This window comes from Physcomitrium patens, chromosome 10 (genome assembly GCF_059467195.1).
Source record: "Physcomitrium patens ecotype Gransden chromosome 10, ASM5946719v1, whole genome shotgun sequence".
Lineage (NCBI taxonomy): Eukaryota > Viridiplantae > Streptophyta > Bryopsida > Funariales > Funariaceae > Physcomitrium > Physcomitrium patens.
The window spans coordinates 16647193-16670145 of record NC_143419.1 but is presented as its reverse complement, the minus strand read 5'-3'; the positions used below and the strand labels follow the sequence as shown (position 1 = coordinate 16670145).

General features: G+C 40.9%; 4 protein-coding genes across 44 annotated transcripts; 2 read left to right on the top strand and 2 right to left on the bottom strand.

Annotated features, from left to right (window-relative positions):
- On the bottom strand, positions 1-1689 carry LOC112287829 (uncharacterized). The gene is made up of 2 exons (XM_024531326.3): positions 1345-1689; positions 1-1054 (listed from the first exon to the last, which is right to left on the bottom strand). Exons 1-2 carry the CDS (start codon positions 1393-1395, stop codon positions 380-382), a joined length of 726 nt encoding a protein of 241 aa, XP_024387094.1. The 5' UTR covers positions 1396-1689; the 3' UTR covers positions 1-379.
- Positions 1690-2078: 389 nt separating this feature from the next.
- LOC112287828 (uncharacterized) lies at positions 2079-5619 on the top strand. 2 transcript variants are annotated; one of them, XM_024531325.3, is made up of 5 exons: positions 2095-3984; positions 4121-4490; positions 4658-4770; positions 4928-5024; positions 5194-5619. In XM_024531325.3, exons 1-5 carry the CDS (start codon positions 3193-3195, stop codon positions 5304-5306), a joined length of 1485 nt encoding a protein of 494 aa, XP_024387093.1. In that variant the 5' UTR covers positions 2095-3192; the 3' UTR covers positions 5307-5619. The 2 variants fall into 2 exon arrangements, 1 of the variants encoding a protein (XP_024387093.1); XR_002971419.3 differs by lacking the exon at positions 4658-4770 and having other exon boundaries at positions 2079-3984.
- Positions 5580-14164, bottom strand: LOC112287823 (exocyst complex component 5). 21 transcript variants are annotated; one of them, XM_073537020.2, is made up of 27 exons: positions 14032-14164; positions 13747-13824; positions 13244-13350; positions 12667-12730; positions 11844-12038; positions 11479-11553; positions 11169-11270; positions 10958-11008; positions 10624-10729; positions 10360-10473; positions 10155-10246; positions 9855-10023; positions 9666-9742; positions 9374-9472; positions 9079-9169; positions 8677-8804; positions 8120-8320; positions 7899-7958; positions 7663-7791; positions 7420-7512; positions 7150-7296; positions 6914-7005; positions 6701-6785; positions 6523-6581; positions 6268-6366; positions 6071-6157; positions 5580-5976 (listed from the first exon to the last, which is right to left on the bottom strand). In XM_073537020.2, exons 4-27 carry the CDS (start codon positions 12703-12705, stop codon positions 5907-5909), a joined length of 2460 nt encoding a protein of 819 aa, XP_073393121.1. In that variant the 5' UTR covers positions 12706-12730; positions 13244-13350; positions 13747-13824; positions 14032-14164; the 3' UTR covers positions 5580-5906. The 21 variants fall into 21 exon arrangements, 19 of the variants coding, with proteins under 19 accessions (XP_073393121.1, XP_024387056.1, XP_090110023.1 ...); XM_024531288.3 differs by having other exon boundaries at positions 13995-14123; XM_090253897.1 differs by having other exon boundaries at positions 13747-14105.
- A 103-nt stretch (positions 14165-14267) lies between these two features.
- LOC112287825 (OBERON-like protein) lies at positions 14268-19846 on the top strand. 20 transcript variants are annotated; one of them, XM_024531316.3, is made up of 10 exons: positions 14308-14665; positions 15070-15132; positions 15344-15606; positions 15973-16179; positions 16544-17282; positions 17473-17696; positions 18059-18234; positions 18479-18542; positions 19015-19195; positions 19388-19846. In XM_024531316.3, exons 3-10 carry the CDS (start codon positions 15355-15357, stop codon positions 19567-19569), a joined length of 2025 nt encoding a protein of 674 aa, XP_024387084.1. In that variant the 5' UTR covers positions 14308-14665; positions 15070-15132; positions 15344-15354; the 3' UTR covers positions 19570-19846. The 20 variants fall into 20 exon arrangements, with proteins under 20 accessions (XP_090110039.1, XP_024387084.1, XP_024387081.1 ...); XM_024531313.3 differs by having other exon boundaries at positions 15051-15132; XM_024531317.3 differs by having other exon boundaries at positions 15051-15132; positions 15340-15606.
- The last annotated feature ends 3107 nt before the right edge of the window (positions 19847-22953 follow it).

Sequence of the window (22953 nt, the reverse complement as noted above, 5' to 3'; positions counted from 1 at the left end):
TAAATTAATATGTCATTATTATTACTTTCAACAAGACCGATACACCACATCAAACAGAGAAAATAAAAAACTACAAGAATATCCTAATCTTAACCCATGTCACATTCAACCACTTCCTGTCATTCACGAGAGGTAAAGAACCAGGAAGGCAGCCCTTCACTGTACAAATACCTACAAAATTGCATCATATTATAATATACAAACACAGCAGCATGAGACAGTGAAATATGCACAACATGAGATAGTGAGGGCAGAAGAACCGAGCTTCAGAATTTGCTGAAGTCGAGCATAGAATGGGCTCAACTGCTGAAAGATGTGGAAGCGAAAAGTGAGACAGATATGCAGGATTCATAGCAGCACCTGGAGATGGTGCAGATTCTCAGCTTCGGTGCTCTTTGGACAGCCTCTCCAGATCATAATGCATCCTCATCACAAGGGGCAGGTACACAGGCAGCAGGAAACCCAACAGATTGAACGTCCAGACGGCCATGTTCACAGTTGCAAGGCCTCGCCCGAACATGATCCATTGGAAGCTTGCAGAATCGCTTGGTGCTCGAGCGAACTCAAACTCCAGCCATGCTGAAAGGGTGACCAGCCTTCGGGAGTTGTACAGGATGGGTACGAGTGCACGAACAGGGAGAGACACCGCCGTCACCATACTCGCCACTGTCATTTCTGTTAGCACTTGGCAGACTAGGAGGAACAAGTGTGGAGCTGCTGATGTCATGGCCACTTGGTCGCCCTTCACAAAAGACCCCAGAATGTAAGCCGCAGGAAAGGGGATGGCTATGATGCCTGCAACCCCAACGTAGTACCCCAGCAAGCGGTTTTTAGGGAAAACACTTGGTGGACGTTCCTTGGTGGGAGATGGGTACACGAACTTCCCCATTGCAACGAAGTATGCAGAGGCGAAGACAGCGAATAGCACGTCCTTTAGGGGAACTAGCCCGCTCGCCACTAGTACGAGTACCAGGATGGTCATATTGGCCAGCATTATGTAGCTTGGGCGACGAGGTTGAGGGGGCTGCTTCAGTTGAGCCATAGCTGCCTGCGACTGGACACAGTGACAAGCTTCAGTGGGACGATCCAAACAGAAATCGAGAGCTTAGTAGAATTGACTTAATTGACATGGTTGCTGCAATTGCAGATCGCTTTGCAGATTTGACTAGCACAATGGTTGAGACAGTTGTGGCTTACTCGGCTAATTATGGCGTGCGTAGATTTGGTGATTCACGACACAGGACTCGTGTTTTTATAAATGTGATTCAGAAAGCAATTGCAGCAGGTGTGTGTCCTCACGATGATGATGAGGAAAAAAAACGCGAGAAAGTGGAGAAGGTTTACCTCAGAATTCGCGGTGATAGCTGAAGCTTTAGGCTCCGCTCTTGCATCCATACGAGGAATCGCTTCACCCGAATGCACGACCGTGCTTCTCTCCTCGACTTCAAATCAGCTATGACCTATTCAATTGACAAAAATCAACTCCAATCCTGCTGAATTTGTCAGCACCAGACGCAGCTATGGCTTTGCGGAACGCAAAAAGGAAATTCCAATGGCCTAGTCCACTCAGCTATTGAGCACCGACTGGATTTTCTAGTGCTTGCTCCTGCTCGACCTCAAATTGAATAATAAACCCATCAACACAATTGGTATCCAAGGGGCAGGGCTCCAATGCGTCTAACACAGGACACAAAAACCCCAGAGGGTCTAGTTGCGAGGTTGAGTAATTCAGGAATTGTCACGTTACTTCGTACAAACCCTAAAAGTAGAGGAATCGGGAGCATCTTCCACAAATCTTCTCCTCACCAAGAAAGGATTTTGATGCAGCTGAAGATTAACAACATGCATGGAAATGTGCTCCAGCTACAAGCATGAAAATGTTAGCCGGAAAGAGCTTTATTGGAAGAGACAGAAGAGTAATAGTGAAGTGTACGTGAAGGCAACAGTGGCATGAAGCTTATCTACCCAATCGCCCAATCGCAGTGTCTAACACATGCAGCAAATGGACGGCCAAGCGCACCGCAAAGTTACGTGTCCCGGTATCCAACTTTTCCAGAACAGTGTTCCTTGATCACCGAAACAGCAGGGTCTCAACATTCGCACCGCATCCTCATAGGCATCGGTCGGACCTCGGCCCATTTGAAATCACAGATCCTGCCTGCAGGGTATATAGTCCCCAGACCTGGAATCCGAGGTTTTCAGCCATCACAATTCTGTCCTGCAACGAGTTTCGGGACGTGGGTGTCCAAACCATGTTGGAAGTGCGCGCGCGCGGGACCTCAATAGAGTGGAGATACGAACGGGGCGATCCAAATTGTTTGAAGCAAGAAACTTGTATGCACACGGTGAGGGCAGCTGCTGTTAGTTCACCAGAAGCTGGGGGATAGCTCAGCTGGTTCAGCTGGCATGTTTCAAAGCAGTTACAATAATCCCTTCATCACTTACAACTGACATCTTCCCGCTAGCCGAAACCATCATCACTTACCGCAGCGCTTTCTTTCTTCGCAATGAACTTGGCATTGAATCCCTCCCTTCTTCACCTAATTGTTCGGGTTCACACTGTTTCTGTGCGATTTGGGTACACCGCTGCGTGGTCGTTATCCTGTTCTTGAAAGAGACTCTTTTTGATTCGCTCTTGATCGCGAGAATTCGACCGTGTTATGCCCGGTGTGCGTGTTGTCGATGTATCGAACAGTTGTGCATTGTATCGCTGCAGAAGTTTGGATGAGAGTCGGAATTTCGAGAGAGCAACGACGAGGATGTGTGAAATGTCGTGGGTAGTGAGGTAGTTTGTGTCATCACGACGTTTGAGACGACTTGGAAGGTAGTGCAGTGGTTTAAGATTTGAGATTAGGAGTGAATTTTCAAAGTTCTGCTCGCTCTGTCCGCGTCAGAGATGTGGCTGGTTCTTGCAGAGCAACTGGGAGTGGGAGGAATTCTACCAATTGCTTGCACATCATTAGTCGTTCGGGGATTGTAGTAGATGCTTGTGCTCGTGAATTGAGCTTATAGGAAATTTGAAATTTACTGGAAATTAGCTTCCAATTTTTCAGAAAAAAGTTTCGCACTTGACGATCGCGAGGATCAGAGTGTCGCTAGCTTGTCAAACTGTGGAGTCCAATACTAGGTTTTGAAACAACGGTGGAGGACTTCGTTGTGTGCAATTGTTGAAGGGCTCAACATCACTCCGCCATGGCAAAATACTCGCGACCCATGCGGATGCCATCCAACGAAGATCGCATTTACAAGATGCGCATGTACGAGAATAAGATAGCCGACAACATCCAGGCCGTCAAATCGTATAACCAACTGATGCGCGCAGCGGAGTTTGGAGAACAGCATATCAAGAAGAGGGAGGAGCGTGAGATTGAGTCGAGGGAAGAGGCCATTCGCCAGTGCAGAGAACAGAATCTTGAAATTCGGCGAGCAAAGTTGTCAGCCTTGTTGGAGGGGGAAGATCAGCTCTTGAATGACGAGTTAAAGACCAACTCTATGACACTCGCCGAACGGCGGGCCTGGCTAGAGGCGCGATCGCGAGCGCTCAAACAGAAGCAAAATACCGAGGCATGCCAGAGGGACCGGTACGCGCAGGAGATGATGGACAAAGCGTGGCGCGACAATGCGGATGACGTGCGTGTTCAAGATTCCAAGCTGGCAGTGCTCCGCGCCGTCGAAGGCCGGAAGCGGCAGCTTGAAGAAGCAGTTGCGCGGAAGATCATTGAGGAAGAGGAGAACAGAAAGCTGGAGGGAATTATGGAACGGGAGTTGAAGATTAAGGAGCAGGCGCTTTGGGCTGAAGTTGCGACCAAGGCAGCCAAGAGGGTGGAGGCCACGGACGTCTTGAACGAGCAAATGGAATTGTTGAGTAAACTCAGATCTGAGGAGCAAGCGGCCGTCAAGGCAGAAATGGCAGCCATGAATATGCGTTGGCAGCAGGAAGAAGAGGCGCTAAAGCGCACACAAGCAGAGAGGAAATGCTACCTGGTTACTTCCTCCTGTCCGGATTATTTTACAGCAACACTCCTGTTACAATTCGACTGGTCTCAAATGCAACTTGTGCATGGCATGAAATTCATATGTGAAATTGGGTTGTTGGCTTATTTGTCCGTTGCTTGTGTAGGATGCGAGAAACAAATCGATCCAAGCGACGAACCAGGGTCTGAGGTGCACGAGGAATGGAGAAAATGATGCAGACAAGAGATTCGAGGCGGAGTGTGCGGCGTTGACAGCTGCAAGAGAGGCGCAAGAAATTCTGCAGGAGAAGGAGCTCAAAGATGCGCAAAAGAGGGAAGCTAAACAATACGCAAACCATTTGAAAGCTGTGGCGGCCAGGCTATCTGCCGACGATTCCTTCCGAAACGCGCAATTTAAAGCCGAGGAGGATGCTGAATCGGCGAAACGAGAGGCCGGATGGAAGCGTGAGGAAGACCAGCGCCAGCGCCTGTGGAATCGGGTGCATGAAGAAAGACAGAATCAACTCAGAGAGAAAGGTATCCCGACGTTGAAGTAAACAAACACTTGGGTCTGCTGAAAACCTTGGTTTACATTGCCTACTTCGATTAGAGTTACATAGACTGAATACACTTTCTAACACGAATTGTCATGTACCGGCTCAACTTCTAACACGACAATATACACATTTTGTATTTCTCTTTAGACAAAGTGCGATTTGAAATCGAGGCGCAGAAGAGACTAGACCTGGAGAACAATGAGAGGATGGTAAAAATGGCCGCAGCTGAGAAAGAAAGACAACTCGCTGAACAGAGGAGGGTAGATCCTGAGACAATATTCACATCACCTCCAGCATAATCGGATCATTACCAGACTAATTAAGTATCGCACGCTTGTTATTCTTTTGTGGCATGTGACCGCATACTTGGATATGTCGTTTGTTTTGTAACCCACATTTTAACACTATTTCATACAGACAAAACAAGGTTTACTGGATTCGCTTGAGGACCAGCTCAGAAACAAGCAAGCACAGGAGATCAAAGCGAGAGAGCAAAAACGTGTTGAGTTTGAAGGTCCTTATCTGATCCCACAGATGTTGCAAAATTTTACGCTACTTCCTGCGAGAAATGTTTGTTCAGTGGATTGAACTGAAAATGACTGAAAATTCAGCTTTCTTTGTTACAATTTGGCCAAAGGTGAAGAGATTCGCGACATTTCATTGTATTTCTGTTAAACTTGCAGGTATTGTGGACCAAGAGAAGAAGTACCGGGAGAAGGTGAAATGTGAAAGTGCTGCCCTGCCATTCCCTGAGCTGAACTACAAACACAAGCTGGTAAAATGGATGGAAGATTAAGAATCGAGAGTTCTGGTTTAGGTTTCTTGCGGAGAGACTACCCACCGATGGATTGTGTAGGATTTATGCAGTCACAATGTGGTGTACAATCAGAAACTAGTATGTATGGTTCACATATGCCGAGCATTCATTCGACGGATTTTTGTTTGTGGGTGTTTTTGAAGAGTAAGGTAACAGAATTTAGTGCATCAACTTATCTATATTTAGACATAGTTTGAATTCTAGCCAAACATATAATTCATAACCTGATAAGACTTGTTACAACGGTCTTAAATTGTCAAGAAAATTTGCATGTCCGCATTATTTCATGTTACACGTTGACCAACGTCCTTTTTTCAGTTCATTTTGCGGACAACTTTTTTCATCAGGTTAAAACTGTATAGATGTATACTCTACCGGATAGATTGTCTTTGCATTAGTTCACTAACTATCACAAATTTTCCCCTCTGCAGATGCGACTGATTAGTTTTGAAATGATCCAATTCAAGCGTGTAATTTTTCCTTTTTACTACAGTGCTGGATTAGGAAAGAGTAGGCCTTAGAACCTGAAACAAATCTTAGATTTTCCTTCCAATTATTTGCTTCATATGACAGCATAGTTCACGTGTTCATGCTGCTGAGAATGTTAGCAACTTTGGCTTTCTTGTAATCATCTCGCAACTCTATTAATCTGCACAGGAAAAGCCATGAGCGATTGGTACATACTCAGCAACCATGGACGAAGTACTGCATTCGAGAAGGCTTTCGAAGATTAAGTTGAATACCCGAGTGCTTCCTCTCTCACATCCCGTAACATCCCCTCCATCAAGGTAGGCAAACTCTCGGGTGCTACGATGAAGACATTCACCATCCTGCCATGAGAGCACTCGAAATATACATCGAACTTTATCAGTTCGGTCGCTCCAAGATAGGTAATATTCAAGAAAAATTTTGTGAGACATTTAACGATTAAACAACTCACATCCCAAAAAGAACAAACTTCTCGTCAACTGCCGGTGTCATGAATCTTCGTGCAAAGGCAGCGTACTCAGATACATCACGCTTCAACCGCAGACCCCCACTGCAAAATGGTCACATTAATTGACAGACATGAAAGTCTTGTCTACAATCCACTAGTCAAGGTAAATTATACACAAGCTCCACCAATAGCAATAGGGGATTCAAAACTTAGACTGATATGTTACGCTTGTGTCCGCGAAGGTATCAATCATGTAACCTTGGATTGAAGGCAAATCGCTTCCAGTTCTGAATCAGCGATTTATACAGTCCATACCCCTGTAAGACAAGATTATTACTACAAATAATCAGAACTCCACGTGATACTTACGGGTAATTGACCAGGATCACCCCACGAGGTGTTCAAGTTTGCTGTGAATGAAGCTTAGGTGAATTACCAGTTGTATCAAGAAGGCTTCTCTGTTGAGCCCGTCTAAGGCTCCATTCGTTACTTCGGCCATGCGTGTCACAAAAGTTATTACACTGAGGTACATATTCATAATTTGAGTATCCAATACGTGAAGTTTTGCCATAAAAAACAATCTATATTTCAGAAGTCCTCTAACTATCAATTTATTGTAGTTTCTGTAATCAAGAGTAGAACGACAGACCTCGAACACGCAGTAGTAGGCTCAGGCGTCAAACTCTCGTCGAGCAGCTTGTAGTCTGTCGCTTTTTGCTCTGCGGCTAACAACCTTTCAACCTGACCCTCGATTTTGAGAACACGAATTTTACACCCGGCAACAGTATGAGCTTAACAAATTTTCGTAAAAAATGTCCGTGAGAGAAGGAGCTAAGGTGGTCGTGCTCAATTAGGATAAACTAGAGAAGGTAAGGACGTGAGAACCTCAGCAAGGACAGTGTCAAGTGAGCCCTGTAGTCCTCTTAAGGCTGCATTCTCAGCGTCAGCTATTGCTGATGCAATTGCATCACAACACGCAGCATGTGCTCCCTCTTGAGCCAGGAGGGATTGTGAAACTGATGCGTTGAAAAACTGCAACCCACATCAAATCAGTAAAGATTTTATTTACTCTTTCCATTGCAATATGAACTGTGATGGAACAATGTGCGCAGATCACCGATGCAAACATATGGGTATTTAAGGTTACGTATATACTCGCTGCAGCATGGTCATGTTGGTTGTTGCACTTTGAATGGCCGCCATGAAAGCACGGAAGCTACTTTCTCCTGCCGAAGATGCAGCTTCTGCCTGGCTTCCATTCACCGAGACAGGGATCATTTCCTCACAGATTTTCTGGTTCTAGTGATAACTGGTGAATGGAACGATTGACCGTGGGCCATGACTCAAGAAGGCCTGGTCTGTCAAGTAGGTATTACAGGAAGGATAGAGGCCACGTACTGCAACGGCCATAGCTGAAACGACCTTCCTGTTGGTGTTTGAGTTGAACATAAAACGTTCCCGGAGGGCTGCAGCTTCTTTCAATGCCTCAATAGCTCTCTCCAGACCTTCGGTAACATACTGGCTCACCTGCTTGATGAGCCATGAGAACATCCATCAGGAGATTTTCAATAAATGGGCCATGAAAAACGTCAATGATTCAGTACTCGCACTCACAGATTGGCAAGGAGAACAACCTGGTCAAGGAGGCAGGTAAATATGGCCTTCATATTCGTCGCGAGGATGCCAGGCGGCTCCTGATCGCCAATAAAAAAAAAAAAAAGGAAAAAAAAGAAAAAAATATCATTCTCATGGCAAAAACATATCATGACGGTTAATAATCGTTGCAATAAAATGGTCTTCCTGTTCAACCAATTCCTTCACCCAGATTACTTGGATAGGCTGATAAAATGCTTACCTTGAGAGTAAGCAGTTTGCAACGGGTTACAGCCTCTTCATTCCACTCCACAAATTCTTCCACCACTGACACTGAGATGGGAGCATAAGAATGCATGGCTGAGTTTCTCCTTTGCGGCGATACGGGTGAGAATGGATGTAGAATTGAATTTCTTCGCGACTGAGAAATGTCAGCTAGTGGACACGACTTGAGCTCCAATGTCTGCATCAGGAAGCTGATGAAAAGGATGTCGCAGAAGGGCTGACAACAATGATATTTATATGAAGGCAGAATGAACGCAAATACAACGGAAGTGAGCAGTGGGTGAAAGAAGCTCCAGTGTTAGATAAGGCAGGAATTGAGAGCAAGCTTCCATTGACATACTCTGATTCTTGAGTGTAAGTTCATTTCCAGGTTCGGTTCTACTTAGACTGTTGATGACATCATCTTTACATTGGAGGTAGTCCCACAATGGCAGCTTACAAGTTATGTTGACGTGATCCTTTGCCTTAACAAAGTCCTTCAGTTCAAAATATTAATTTTTGACTCATTCTGCCCAGGGTTCTATCAAAATTCACCTTTTGATATTTGAGCTTCCAAGAGAGAAGTAAAGTTTGGACCTTGGCTTTATGGAGCTGGTTTAGTGAAGTTAGCTCGAACTCAGCATAATCTTCTAAGTAGGATTTGAATAAAGATTCAACGCAGGCTGCACAATTAGAAACAACGTTTGCGGAGTTTACAGACATGTTACTGAACATGAGGGAATTGAATTCAGCTGATCGCAAAGACTCGTGAAGAACACCGAGGTTAAACGTAACTGAAAGCAGATCCGGAAATCTCGGTGACGTGCAAAAATGATCGGCAGAACTCATATTCTGACGTTTCCGCAGAATAGTATAGAATCAAGCTCTTGATAGACCCTTTACTGAGTGGGTAGGAATTAAGCTCTTATTTTGTTTTAAAGTGATGGAGTAACCAACCCTCCATATTTAGTTCCCCACAACCAATTGCTTGAAATTCGTTCGCCAGTTCCTTGGTCTTTCCATATGCTCCAGAAAGAATATTCAAGTACTACACAGGTTTCAATTTCTCTTAGGATAGCATTCCTGTATTGACTATTATCAAATTACAACTCAAAATATCTTCTACTGGATAAGGAAACCCCAGATCCTTAAGACATAGATGCACGAAATTATGTTCTAGAAGTTGATTTCTAAAGAAAGAAATACAGAGTCCTGCTAGAAGCGTGCATAGAATGGATTAGGAAAAACCTACAAGAAGTAAACCACCTTGTTCCATGGGTGGCGGACTTGAAAGTGATGGTTTTGAAACAATTTTCTCTATCAACAAGTTGACCCGCTGCTCCATTACTCTCTGTTTGCAGCTTTCTACTTTATTACTTCAAAACAACCCTTTACAAAATGTATTATCTAAATAAGGTGAAAAAATCGAATGTGAGTCAAGGATAAAGATTGAAAGCTGCATGCTTCCAAAAGATAGACTAATTTTTGCAAAACCAAAGTAAGAAATGTTGAGAACAAGCTGGATGAGATCACAAACTGCTTACTTGCACAAGAATGGACATGACTGCATCAGGTGATGGAAAGACAACAGCCACTGTCTTTGCCTCCGTCTGGACACTGTCTGTTAAATTGATTTTCTTTCAGCTCAACTTGTTCTACAATCACAATCTAAATCGTGTTTTTCATAGTCAAAGTCAAGGAATCGTTAAGACGAAATAGTTTTCGAATTATACCTGCGATTTCCTTGTAAACAGAAGCGAGACTATTCATGAGATCGTCCACTTGCGCAATGCCTTCCTCAGTTCCCAGAATAGCATGCGCATCTTTGCTCATTACTTCCAAGTCCATAAACATAGGTCTAGATGCAATATATCTTTGCATGACACTACCTCCTTTGTTAAACTGACGTAAATTTCCGCACAAGGCAATCAAATATAATATAGAATCAGTTCTTTGAGTAGGGTGATCATAACTTTTGCACAAATTAAACGTCATTCACTACACATTGTTATCACTGAATGTGAGCTTTTTACCTGGTTTAAGATAATAGCACAATTCCTCATGGTCCAAAGGTCTCCTTTTTGAGATGCTGCATCAAATTTCCCCAAGAGTCGATTTTCTAACTCTGCCAGCAGGCATGCACTAGAATTAATTTCCAGAAGCAGAATTTCAATGAAGTGGAATCAAGAATTGACAAACATCCAGATTTATTAACATGCATGTCGGCCAGATACTGACCGTTACAGTAAGCTTGCAAGTTTTTGGCTGCTACTTCCAAACCACCATTTCCATTCAAAGCAGTGTGAGCTGGTACTCCATGTACACCACTTATACTGTCCTCAGCAATTGCTCCTGAGGCGCAAAGTTTTTCCTAAAACATGATGAGCAAACATGCCAGTGATATCCAAAGTCGATGTCTTTCATTTATAACAGTGTAGCTCCATGCGACGAATCATAATAGTATTATTTTGGTGCAGTATTATTTCAAACAAGTTGACTCACGGAGTTTTTGAGCAACTGCTGCAGCCTCAGCAACTCGATCATCATCGAAAAACAAGGATGGCTCCTCTCCGACGTACCCTGAAGTTTCGTTGAAGTACATCATGAACTGCCGCAGCAAACACAATTTATTAATATCCTAGTGGTCAACTGACACTATTGCTGCATTAATGTATCTGCTGCGGCATGATGTACATGATGTAAAGCGCTTGAACACTCACAGGGCATAACTTGCAGACAAGACTTATACTTATAAGTACCAATCGAAAAATTATTACTCAATGTTAATTCTCACAGCACTTGTTTGTAATGACAAAATCATATGGTGAATACCTACTCTCACTAGATTGATGGTTTCGTTTGCAGTTTTCTTTTGAAAATCTGCATTCTACAGGCACGAATTAATGAGTACAAGTGTCAGTTACAGTGTGAGTTAGATGGTTTTTGAGTCTATTCGTCAATGCAATCTAGCAGGTATGATACTCCTGTAATGTTTAGGGTGTTCGGGTATAAATCTTGCACTAAGGTGAGCAGAGGGGGGTTGTTACCTTTAGTTGATCACCAATTTCAGCCGCAGTTTCACTTACACTTGCGACTCGAGAATCCAACCGATCGAAGTTCTCTGTCAAATCTTCTACTCCCTCCTGTAGCTGCACACAAAGAAGTACGTGATTTTCAGCATGCGACGCACTCTATCATAGCTGAAAGTAAAGAGTTAATAAAATTCAGTTTGAGTAGCTGAAATGATATTGTGATTTCAATGAATATGATGTAATTTGCGGAAAGCAGGGGTAAAATAACTAATAAAGTTCACAAGTAGCCCATTTATGTGAAGTAAATGAATAGAAATGCAGTCACCTCCTCAAAGCTCTCCTTATGCTTATTTTCATACGCTACAAAATCCATTCGGAGTTTGTCCAAAACAACATCAATCTGGTAGTCAAGCAAAAACAAACCAGACCCTCAGTTGCAAACAACACTTCGATGCATAGCTGTGATCTAAACCACTGGCCCTGTAAGTTCATTTACAATTACAGACGGTTCTACCCTCCACAGCTGTTCTAACTCTAAACGCTGTCTTTTGGAAGTTGTAGCACCAACGTGCAGAATTTGCTTTGGGACTCCGCGGTGTTGTTGCAAAAAAATTCGTCGCAATTCCTTCAAATTCAGCTGGCAAGCCGCATAGAACTGACAAAGTGAAGTCCCTTCCATAAACAACTCACCTTCAAACAGAGGTCACCAACTTCCTTCCGAGCACCCTCAAAGAGAGGGCGGAATTTGGGAGCCTCCGGAAACTGCAAAATTGATTCAATTGCAGTGTCACTACCACCAACTGCGGTATCATATTCTTCAATCTTAATAGGTGGTGAGATGCCTTCCACCAAGGAGTCAAAAAACTTGTCAAAAGAAAAGGTTTCCTGTGAAAACCAGCCACAAATCAAGTTTGCTTATGTTTCATAATTTGATCCGAGGTATGACCTAGCTGTTACATCTGTGGTAAATATCCTTGATCCATATAATACAATGCAATCCAGTTTTATTTTAGACGAGTTATAGCAACAGACGAAATGAGAGTATGAAACACGTTCCCACGATGCAGCCCATATTCAGCAATATTGAACTCTAATCCAATGGAGGCAATTGTGCCTGTCAATGGTTACCTACCATGTAGATTACTTGAACCCAAGTGGTTCTGTAGAGATAATGGAACTCGACACATTGCAAAGATGTACATCCACAGATCTGAGGTTAACAGCATATATGTCTATATACATTTGATCGCACATGTTGGGGGGAAATAACATGGCCTAAAGTTGAGAGGGAAAGAGGAAGAGGCGAGGCACAACAAAAGAGGGTGCTACATGGTAGTACAGAAAGGAGAAAATAGGTTGGAGCGGAGAGAGCAGCCACAACATTGCTAAGCCGTGCTCCATGTTAAAGAGAGATTGTTCAGTCGCTAACAATCACATCACATCTTGCACGGTATGAGGCGCTGGTAGGAAGCATTGTCGTCAGGAACAGATATTACCACGAGAAATAACTTACGTTGAAAAATTTCAGTTTCAGGAGCTGTTTGACCGCCATATTCTCTGTTTCTCGAAATTAGCACCTATCAGTTGACATGCTTCAACATTACTGTTAGAAACTGTCAAAACCCACTCCTGCATCTCAATAGCCTCTTTTAGGAGATCATAAGCAGTAGTCATGACAAACATCTTGTAACGAAAAATGGGATGCTACAGGAAGTTCGCTGCTGGGATAACAGTTGCCGTTCGTGGTCACAGCATAACTAACACCGTCCCTAACTGAACCACATAGTGGCAAGGTAAATTGAAAGCAGCACCAATTCTAACTGTACCCTCTCGTCAAGGTTTCATTATTTGCTGCAGCATCATGTTGCTACGCTCTAATCGATGAACACCTCAGAATTAGTGGCTCTACAAGCAAGCTCAAATTATTCCACCAACTTGCCGAAGGGAACGCAGCTTGAGTGGATTTACTTCGAAAGCACAAACAGGATTCTGAAGATCTGAAGATAGTTGAATAATACAAAACCGCTGAATTTTCAGAGCCCCTGTATTCGCCATCTCATGTGCACACGGACAGGCAATCGAAAAATTACCGCATGACCTGTATTTTGATGATTCGATGTTGCTCCGCAAAACTGCAGAATAGATTATTTCGCACACCACCAGTCGACTGTAACGGAACTACTTTTCTTCAGAGTACCTGCATCTTGCAGAGGGAAGAAAATTGTCATGAAAAATGGTGAGAAAAATAAGAAAAACGAGAAAAAAAAAAAAAAAAAAAAAAACATTTCGTGAATCCTCTGTCAGTTAGTGAAAGCGCTTCACGGAGCACATTGATAACACAGCAGACGCTCACAAACTCCAACATACGACCAGCTCATGGAAACATTGCAAGCATTCACGTGAATTAATAAAACGTTCGACGCAGCCTTTCTCTACATGCCAGGATAAAAAGATCCAGTAGCTCACATGCGATACCAACGAATGACACAGACACATCCGACCTGTTCAACTCAAACCTCCACCAATAAGCTCCTTCCAACAGATCATGACCAGCAGGCAAAACAAGAAACACATCAAAAAACGAACTCCGTACCTCAACATACCACCAAAGTTTATAAAAAAAACACGAACAACTGTCCACGCTCCACTGAGCTCCTCCAGAACAGTGTTTCTTCACAACAATTACAGCCTTCTCAAAAACCCGACTAACTGAACCGAAACTTCATCGCTACAAAATAGGAAATCGTGTGCCGACAATGCATGGCTATTTAAAGATCAGAAACATAGCTAAGAACCAGTCTGATATGAAGAAGCTGAAGAACCAATCGGCCGACGCAATACCAAATTTTTATTGACAAAAACGGGCAGAATACGAAACTCGAAACGGAACTGCAGCGGAGCACGAAACGAAATGGCTCCAGCGAAATTAAGCGAGAGAGAGAGACGAAGTTCCTATGATTAGAACAGGGATGGGGAACAGGGGAACTTCGTCACCCCTAAATAATCCCTCCTGCTGTTGTTCTCCTGCTCGGTTGAAGCGAGACAGAGAGGAGCTTTATGAGGTCAAGTCGTATGGTTCGTGGCCGCTAAATTGGAAGTCATCGCGCTCTTTATTAGAAAAAGGAGAAGATTACAAATGGAAATAGTCGTCATCTACCTTTTGACCGAGGGATTTTCTGTCCTGAACTGTCCTTCAAATTGGAAAGGACGTCGGAGTCCGGCCCCCTTTTTGTGATAACTCGACTTGCGAAATCCTGACCGCCATAGCCATTCGGGTCGTCTTCTGCCAGCTACAGCTGCTGCAACTGGAGAGTTTGCGCGCGGCCGTCTTGACTTCTATGCGTGCGGAAAAACTCGTTTTGGTGCGATCGGGTGGTTGAAGTTAGCTAGTGATTGGCAGGTTGTGGCTGCGGGACAGGGATCGGACGATGGCTCACGCCGGGAGGAAGTTGAAAGGATTAGAGAGAGGCTTTTGCGCTTCGTCGTTGCTTGGGGAGGTGTAGCGAGAATAGGTACGACGGGCCGTTTTTGTGGCGATGAATGTGAGAGGGTTTGAGAGCGCTGGGAGTTTTGATTGGGGTGGAATTGGAGCAGTGGCGATTGGGGTTGCGATTGCGGTTTTCTGGAGGGCGTGAAGCGTTTGACCTGATGTCGTCGTCTTAGGGAGGTGGATTGGCTGGGTCGTGCTTGACTTCAATAACGATGGTAGTGGAGCGCCGCTTCGTGAGTGGGTTTTTACTCTGATGAATTCGATTGAGTATATGAGGTCATGCGGACATTTTGTGCATGTTGAAGGCGGATAGTATTGTTCTCGCGGAGAGTATATTATTGATTATTGATCTTGTCGGTTGGGATTATGAGACCCGTTTCTCTTGTCACACTTGTATCTAACTACAGGCAATGTCATGGGAGAAAGTGGACTGCAGCTGTGGCCGTTTCACAGCGTCTTATCTAATTGACACTTGAAGTTATGCTACGGGTAACTCGTTTGCTGGTTGCAGTCTACTCTTCATAGCTATAAACATAGTGTCTGTAGTTAAATTTATTTGCACATATATATGTTATTTGTTATGAACAACTCTTCGTATTTATCAGGAGAATTTAATCCAGTAACTGAGTGTTGTATGTTTCTAGCTTGAGTTTCTATTGACTTAGATCTCATGCGCTTCCTGGTTATGCATACAAGACAGACTTCTGAAGGATGAAAAGGAGTCGATCACACAGCGAGGGAGGGGGGGGTCAAGAGCTGAACGTAGGAGTGAACTTGCATAACGTAAACGCACCATTCCAGCCGCGAGCAAGTGTTGCCTCTATGTCACACCCACAGATATCGCTTTCTCTGGTGTCTTCAGAAGGTCGAACGGGTACTGGGACTGAGCCCTGCTGGGCTGGCAACACGCAACTTCGCGACTCGCCTACAGAAAGTGCTAGCTCTAGAGAGACATGGCCCACGGTATGCGAGAAGTTGTCAATCCTATCTTTATCTCAAACTCATTGCCTTCAGAATTCAAAGAGCAGGTGACTAGCTACGAAGATCAGGATCAGCATCGTTGTAACACATGAAGAGTATGAAAGAACACACCGTAATGGAATGTAAAGGTGTTACGTCCTTGTAAAATGTTTCAGGAAGTTCACTATGTCAAGTCCAGTTCTTGCACAGTTGTATGTTCAAGACCTGACTTCCGCAAACAGCGTGCATATATATGTTCCTGAAAGAGCCTTGGGTTGAACTTCTTTGGTAATGTACTCAAATTTCTTGGAAAATTATCGTCTCTTCAAGCTTCATTGGATTAAAGGTCTCATAATAAAAATGTCGCAGCAAGTAGGGTCCCAGCAAGACACGATTGGAGGACAAGGACAGAACGAAGAGGTAGAAGAGGGCGACGAAGAAGAGGCAGAACAGAAGGTTGTTCAGCGGGTAAATACTTCCAACCGAATCCAGCCCCTAGATATCATAAAAGAACCTCTTGATATTATGGCACAGCGGATGAGAGAGCAACCTGATGAATCCCTGGAGGAATTGAAGGTGAATACTTCCCTCTTTCATATTTCGAAACTTATATTAGTGTCAATGGTCGTGATTTGCATATCAATACGTCTTTTGTAGGTGGAGTTTGCTACAGTGATTATGTTTCAGAAGGAAATGTGATTTCACCAGTAGTTTTCCACGATGTACGCAATATTTAAGGGTCATAAAAATTAGGGTCTCTCAATATCTTGTCAACGTGAGAGTATGCCTCTCTCTTGTCGTGGCATCGTGTGTATTCAATTTTTATCCTTTTCTGTTCGCATGTGTAAGTGATCCTTAATGAATCACCTTATAAGCTCTATGTACCTCGCCTGCATCATATTTTTAGCTGCCCTTCTTATTAAATGGTAATTCCATGCAGGCTGATGTACGCGATATTCTTGGCAATCAAAATCGAAGAGAGGAATTTTCTCTTCTTCAGAGGCTGTTAACAATTCGTCGTGATTTTACCCCTGAAAGACTAATGCGGGCTCATAAGACCCAGCTTGAAATATTCGTAGCTCTGAAAACTGGAATATTGGCCTTTCTTCTTCCAGACATAAGTGTGTTCCACACTGCACTGGTCGAGATTTTCTTCCACAAAACCTGCCGCAATATTTCTTGTCGAAGCCCGCTCCCAGCCAATGATTGCACATGTGAATGTTGTAGGTCCATGTCAGGTTTCTGCAACCAGTGCATGTGCGTGATGTGTAGCAAATTCGATTTTGATGCCAACACATTCCGATGGCTCGGATGCGATGTTTGTTCACACTGGACGCATTCTGATTGTGCCATGAGAAGTGGGACAATATCTATGGGTGTAAGCACTAAGGCAGGGTCTGACCGCGATTCGAATTCTTGTGAATTGATTTTTCGATGTAGAGCTTGTGGAGGTGTTTCTGAACTTCTAGGCTGGGCTAGGGATGTATTTCAAAATTGCGCCTTGCGTTGGGAGAGAGACTCTTTGGGGAAAGAGCTGGACTATGTGCGAAGGATTTTCCATATGGCCGATGACACTAAGGGGAATCATTTAGGCCGGAAGGCGCAGGAGGTTTTAGATAAAATGAAGAATGGACTTGATACCAGTTCTGCAATCAAGGAGATACTATGCTTCTTTCAAGGTGTGTCAGATCTTATGATATGCTGTATGTCATTAGCAAAGTGAACATTATCTTTTGCACTTTTTTACCTACTTTCAATTACCTTTTGCTCCTCTCTATCCAGAATGCTGGATGTCAGCACTCCGTGATTATCTGCTAGAAATATTATTTGGGAGGCTTGAGTCTGACGTAAGTATCAAATATCATGTAGCAGATACTGAGAACGTGGAGTCGAAAGACAAGGAAAGAGACAATGTTAAAGTCCTTGATAGAAGAGAAGTTTGTGACCGTGTAGCTGGAGTTGTTCGAGAAGTCATAGCGAAACTAGAGGGTGTAGCCGAAGAGAAGGTTTTACTGGTGAAGAAGGCTCGATCGGCTCTTGAATCATCTGACAGAGAACTTAAGGACAAGCAACAGGAGCTTGCAGACCTCCTGGTGTGCATTCAACAATATAATTCACTTGTTCTGGTATTTTCTAATTGAGAATAGTAATTGAGAAGGCATGGATGCGTCGAATGGGCACTGAAAGTTGGCTCTTTCTCACGTTTGTATCCCTTGGTTTGATATCCTGGCTTCATTTGTAGTGTTTTTGTATTCTTCAGGTACACCTGAACCCATTGCAGGGATAACTTCAGTTGTAAATGCTCACAATCTGCTTTTCTTCGACTGATCTGTTCTCGATTCATTTAAAAAAGCATCACAAATCTTATCAGTTTATTGAAATAATCAATTTTACACGTTGTAACTATTGTAATTAAGGAACTGGACAGACTTACCACTCTTGTATATTTTCACAGTATGAGAAACAGAGAAAGAAACAACAAATAGAAGAGTTGGAATCAATTGTGAGGCTGAAAAGGGCAGAGGCAGAGATGTTCCAGTTCAAATCTGACGAAGCCCGGAGGGAGGCCGAGGGCCTTCAGCGAATTGTGTCGGCTAAAGTAGAGAAGGTTGAAGAAGAATATACGAGCAGGTAATACTGACCGCTTTCAGACTGAACACCTACCAAGCTTAGGAATATTTTACTTCACATTAGGATATTTTGAGTTGGTCTTGGAAGATTTCTCTTAATCCTTGGATTGCTCGAGTCGAGTAGTCCTGATAATGCTTTGCATCAATTGATCTGGTACACACACTTCTATGATGCTTATAGATCATGTCGTAGATCATTCTCGATACCATGGCCTTAGATGTGTTTATGATGGTATGTTTTGAAGGTATCTCAAGCTGCGCTTAGAAGAAGCTGAAGCTGAGCGCCGTCTACTCTTTGACAAGCTCCAGGTCAGATGAAACTTCTTTTATAAGTTTGGCACAGCTCCAGTTTTAATGCATAAGTTTTGCTATTCGACTTTACATTAAACGTGGCCCTCGAAAGCCTTCAGACCACCTACCTGCCTTCTTTGTATCGGTGGAAGGCTTTTTACAAGGGCAATATAGTGGAAAGTCCGGAAATTCCAATAAGTTTTCTTGTTTGAGTGTCAGCAGGAATTATGTCTCTTTATTCTTGGTTGCAATTAGGATGTAAATAGGGATTGGCTAATGGGTAGGTGTCAACGTGTTCACGTGTAATTTTGACCCAATGGTTGATCTCTTGCCAAGAGCTTATGAAGTGAATAAGAAGTCGCATCATGATGGTGACTAATTGAACAGTTTGAGAGATATCTTGAACTAAGCGACATATATATATATATATATATATATATATGTACGATTTCTTACACTGTTGGTATTTATGATTGATGACATGTTCCAGGGTCCGGATGCTGTGCGCTTTCTGAAGGGGTCAGATCCGTCTCAGATGCTTCTTCTCAACAAGATTCATGGGTTATTTGAGAGGGTTGGCATGGTGTCCACTATGCCGCCTGAGGGTCCCTCTACCCCTACTGGGAATGCTGCCAACGCAGGCTCAATTCTAGCTTTTCCGTCAACATCAGGTCCAGTAGTTTAAAAACTTTGCTCTCAGAACTATGGTGTTACAGGGCTTACGTTTCTAAGGCTCTGAGTTAGAGGATAGTTTGCTCTAAGTTAGTTGCCTATCGGAAAGAGAAGCTTGCATTCATGGAGATGAGAAAAAAAACTAATTCTTATCTTTTACTGAGTTCTGATGGTTGGCTATAATTGATCAGTTGTTGAATCGTCCTGTTCGGGCTTGGCCTCCGGTCAGAGGAAGCGTCGCTGCATGCACAGATCTTGTTCAATATGGTCATTAAAGATCTTCAGATCCAGCGAGAAAGAACAATCAAGATTAGACCAGGCATTTCATCCCGACAGTTGGCGGGTCCCCCATTCAGAACTATTTTTTGTGTAATATATATATATATATATATATATATATACATACTCATACATATATACAGATTGGTCATTGTTCCCTATTCAACTTTAAATCGAATACAAAACCGTGAAATTGAAGCTAGGTTTTACAAAACTGGTTCAACTCTAAAACTAATTTAATTCTTAGCTTATTATATAAATTTTAGGCAGATTAGGCAACCTATCAATAACAGTTATATGAAAGGAACAAACAAGTATTGCTATTATTGTTTTTTATAAATTTTAACTTTTTAAAGTTTTTGTTTTTATTATTTTAGTTGTAGTAGGAGTAGTAGAAAACTAAGTGTCATTGTCTATGCTCTCTGGATTTGTTCTTGCAATAACTTGCCATGTGTTCCTTGCCTAAGCCTTGTCACATACAGCACAAGTAAATGTCTTGTTCTTTCTCTTTCTCTTCAACTTCTCTCACCTCCCTTTAATGGCTTGTCTATTCTCCTATTTAGATTTATAAGCTTCTTGAAGAGAAATCCCTTCTCAAAATTCTAAACAAAGTTCTTCTTTTGTTGGATTGGGTTTTGAGTCCTTGCTTTTTCTATTTAGAATTGGAATGTTATAGTATAAGAATATTGAAGGATTTTGGTTCTTAATTTTTGAATATTCTCCTTTAATATTCTATTATGCAATAATCACAAAGAAATTCTTTTATTTCAAAATAAATACAAATCACTTCATTTTAGAAGTCTAGTTTATAATACATTAATATTTATTTGGTTTGTAGAACTTGTTTGTTTAGAAATTGCAATTCACCGACATAATTTTGATATATTTTTATAAAATATGCCATTGTTGAGTTACAACTTGAATTCTATAAGACTTCTTTGGCAAAAGTTCTTAAATGCTTCTTCTACTCAACATCTAATCAATTTAAGGTATTTATTTTCTAATAGTTATGTATAATCTAAGTAAGTATTAATTAATTAAAAAATATTTCTATATATAAATATAATATAAAAATAATAATTTATAAATTTATAAATAATAAGTGCATGTATGAATAGATGTGCATTAAAGAGACTTTTTTCAAGTTTAATAGTATATATGATCAAAAATTGTATATGATATTATTTAAAGAATTAATTTTTTTGCTTATATTTTTCAAATAATCAAATAAAAATACGAAATTTTTTAGAATAGTTAAAAGATTGATTATTAAAATTTATTAAAATTAACTATATCATATATAGAAAAAATTAATTTTTATTAATAAATTTAAAATATATATACATATATATAATCTATATATATATATATATATATATATATATTATTTTTTAAGGTCATAATATCATATTGTCACAAACATACATATTTATTTCAATAATTACTTATATGATTAGATAGGAGTAGGTATAAGTAGATTAATTTCATAATATCTTCTTGAGAAGCTTTTTGGAAGCTTCATAGACGTGGTTTTGAATTCACACGTTGTCGTATTGTGGTTCAACTACTATATGAAAATAATGTAATTATGTACTTAATATATAATTTACTAAGTAACATGGTGAGAGCCATGTTAGTAGATTTTAGTTGGTTGTAGAATATAATTTGATTATTACCTTGAAAAGAGGTTGTTTAAAAATATTACTATTAGAATTTGTATAACTTTATTTTCTTTTGATAGTAGTTTTTAAGATTGGTTTTGATTGATAGTAACTTCTAAATATTTAGAGTCACCTTTGTTAGACATTGGTGACCTTTGAAAACTTATTTTGATTCTCTTATTTGGTGTTTAGAGCATAAATTATGTAAAACTTATAAGAAAAAGGGTTGAAGAAGGGTTTTAGTAGCAAAGAGAGTTTAGGGCATCCATATATATGAATGGAGATGGATGATGAAAATCTCCATTCTTATTGGTCAAAAATCATGACCAATAGGCTTTGAGGAGGCTGCCTAAGGCTATATTAGTTTTTTGGAGCCATTCATGCTTGGAAGGCTAGGGTCAGTAAGTTTAGGTTTTTGGCTATGGTTTTGGTGTAAATCTTGTATGATTTGGAGTTTATATGAAGGAAATATAGGCGCTCAAAGTTAAGGTGTTGATTTGAGAGCTATTGTCATTCTTTTGACATAATGCACACATACAGAAGGCAATTGAGGATTAGTAACTGAGATTGGAGAGAACACTTTTGCAGCTATGCTTTTTATATACTGCTTGCTGGATTCTAAGTTCGAATGAAGGAGATATTGGATTGTGAAGTCAGCACATACAATCTAAGGGTAGTAAGTCACTCAATTTACTAATAGTTGAGTCTTGAGCTATAGCTTCAGCAATTTGATAAGGTTTTGGCTAAAAATTTCAAGAAATGTGTAAATTCATGTTAGTAAACTTTTTACATAAGGTTTATGATATTTGAGTATTGGATTCTTGAGATATTAAGAAAATAGTGCTCAGATGCTTGTAAATTAGGGTTTAGAGCATCTGCTAGGGTTTTTTAGATGTCAGAAGATTAGGAGTGAATTTGTGGTAAAACTTAAGGGTGAATTCTATCTATTCTATAAATTTTAGAAAAATTGAATGGTTAGATCAAGAGTTATGAATTTCTAAAGTTTCAAAAGAGAAAACCCTTTCGGAAAAAGATATGTTTTGAAGGGATTTTATTATATTTTGAGTTGTATGAAAATTTAAGGAGTTTTGGAAGTTAAGACAAAATTCATATAAAATTTTAAGCTAAACTCTCTATAGCTAGATACCCAGTGTATTCCAAAATAGCAAATCATGTGATATGACAATGTGTTTGTAGCTTAGAAACTTGATTAATAAGTTAACCACATGTTACACGTGTTGGTAGCTTATGGAATAAGCTAACTATGTAGTACACATATAGAAAAATTGCCTTATAAGTTAAGATACATGTCTTATAAAATCAACACATGTTGGAGGTCTTATAGGACATTGCTACATAGTTTCTAGTTAAATAATATATAGAAAAAAGAGTGAAGCCTTTTTCATTCTTGTCTATGCTTTTTTAGTTTTTAGTCTTATTTCAAGGCTTTTTAATCTTCTTGACTTTAGCAATAGCCATTTTAGTTTAATATTATATTATCTTTGAATGGTTTTTTTAGTCTTTTTGAGTAATATAAGATTGTATTGAACTTTTAGTTCTTTGAGATTTATGTCCTTGACTCAAACACGTTACATCTCACCATATATTTGAAAAAAGATATATGTTCTTAAGTTTCTTCATTTTTATTATGTTATCTTAAAGATTGTAGTAACTTAAATGTATTATTTGATAACTCAGAAAATAATAGATTTTGATTTGAATCTGCTAATTATTTAAAATAAATAATAAGTAAAAAAAAAGATTTAGATTAATAATATCTATATTCATCTTCTTAACATCTCAAATACATAAAAAAC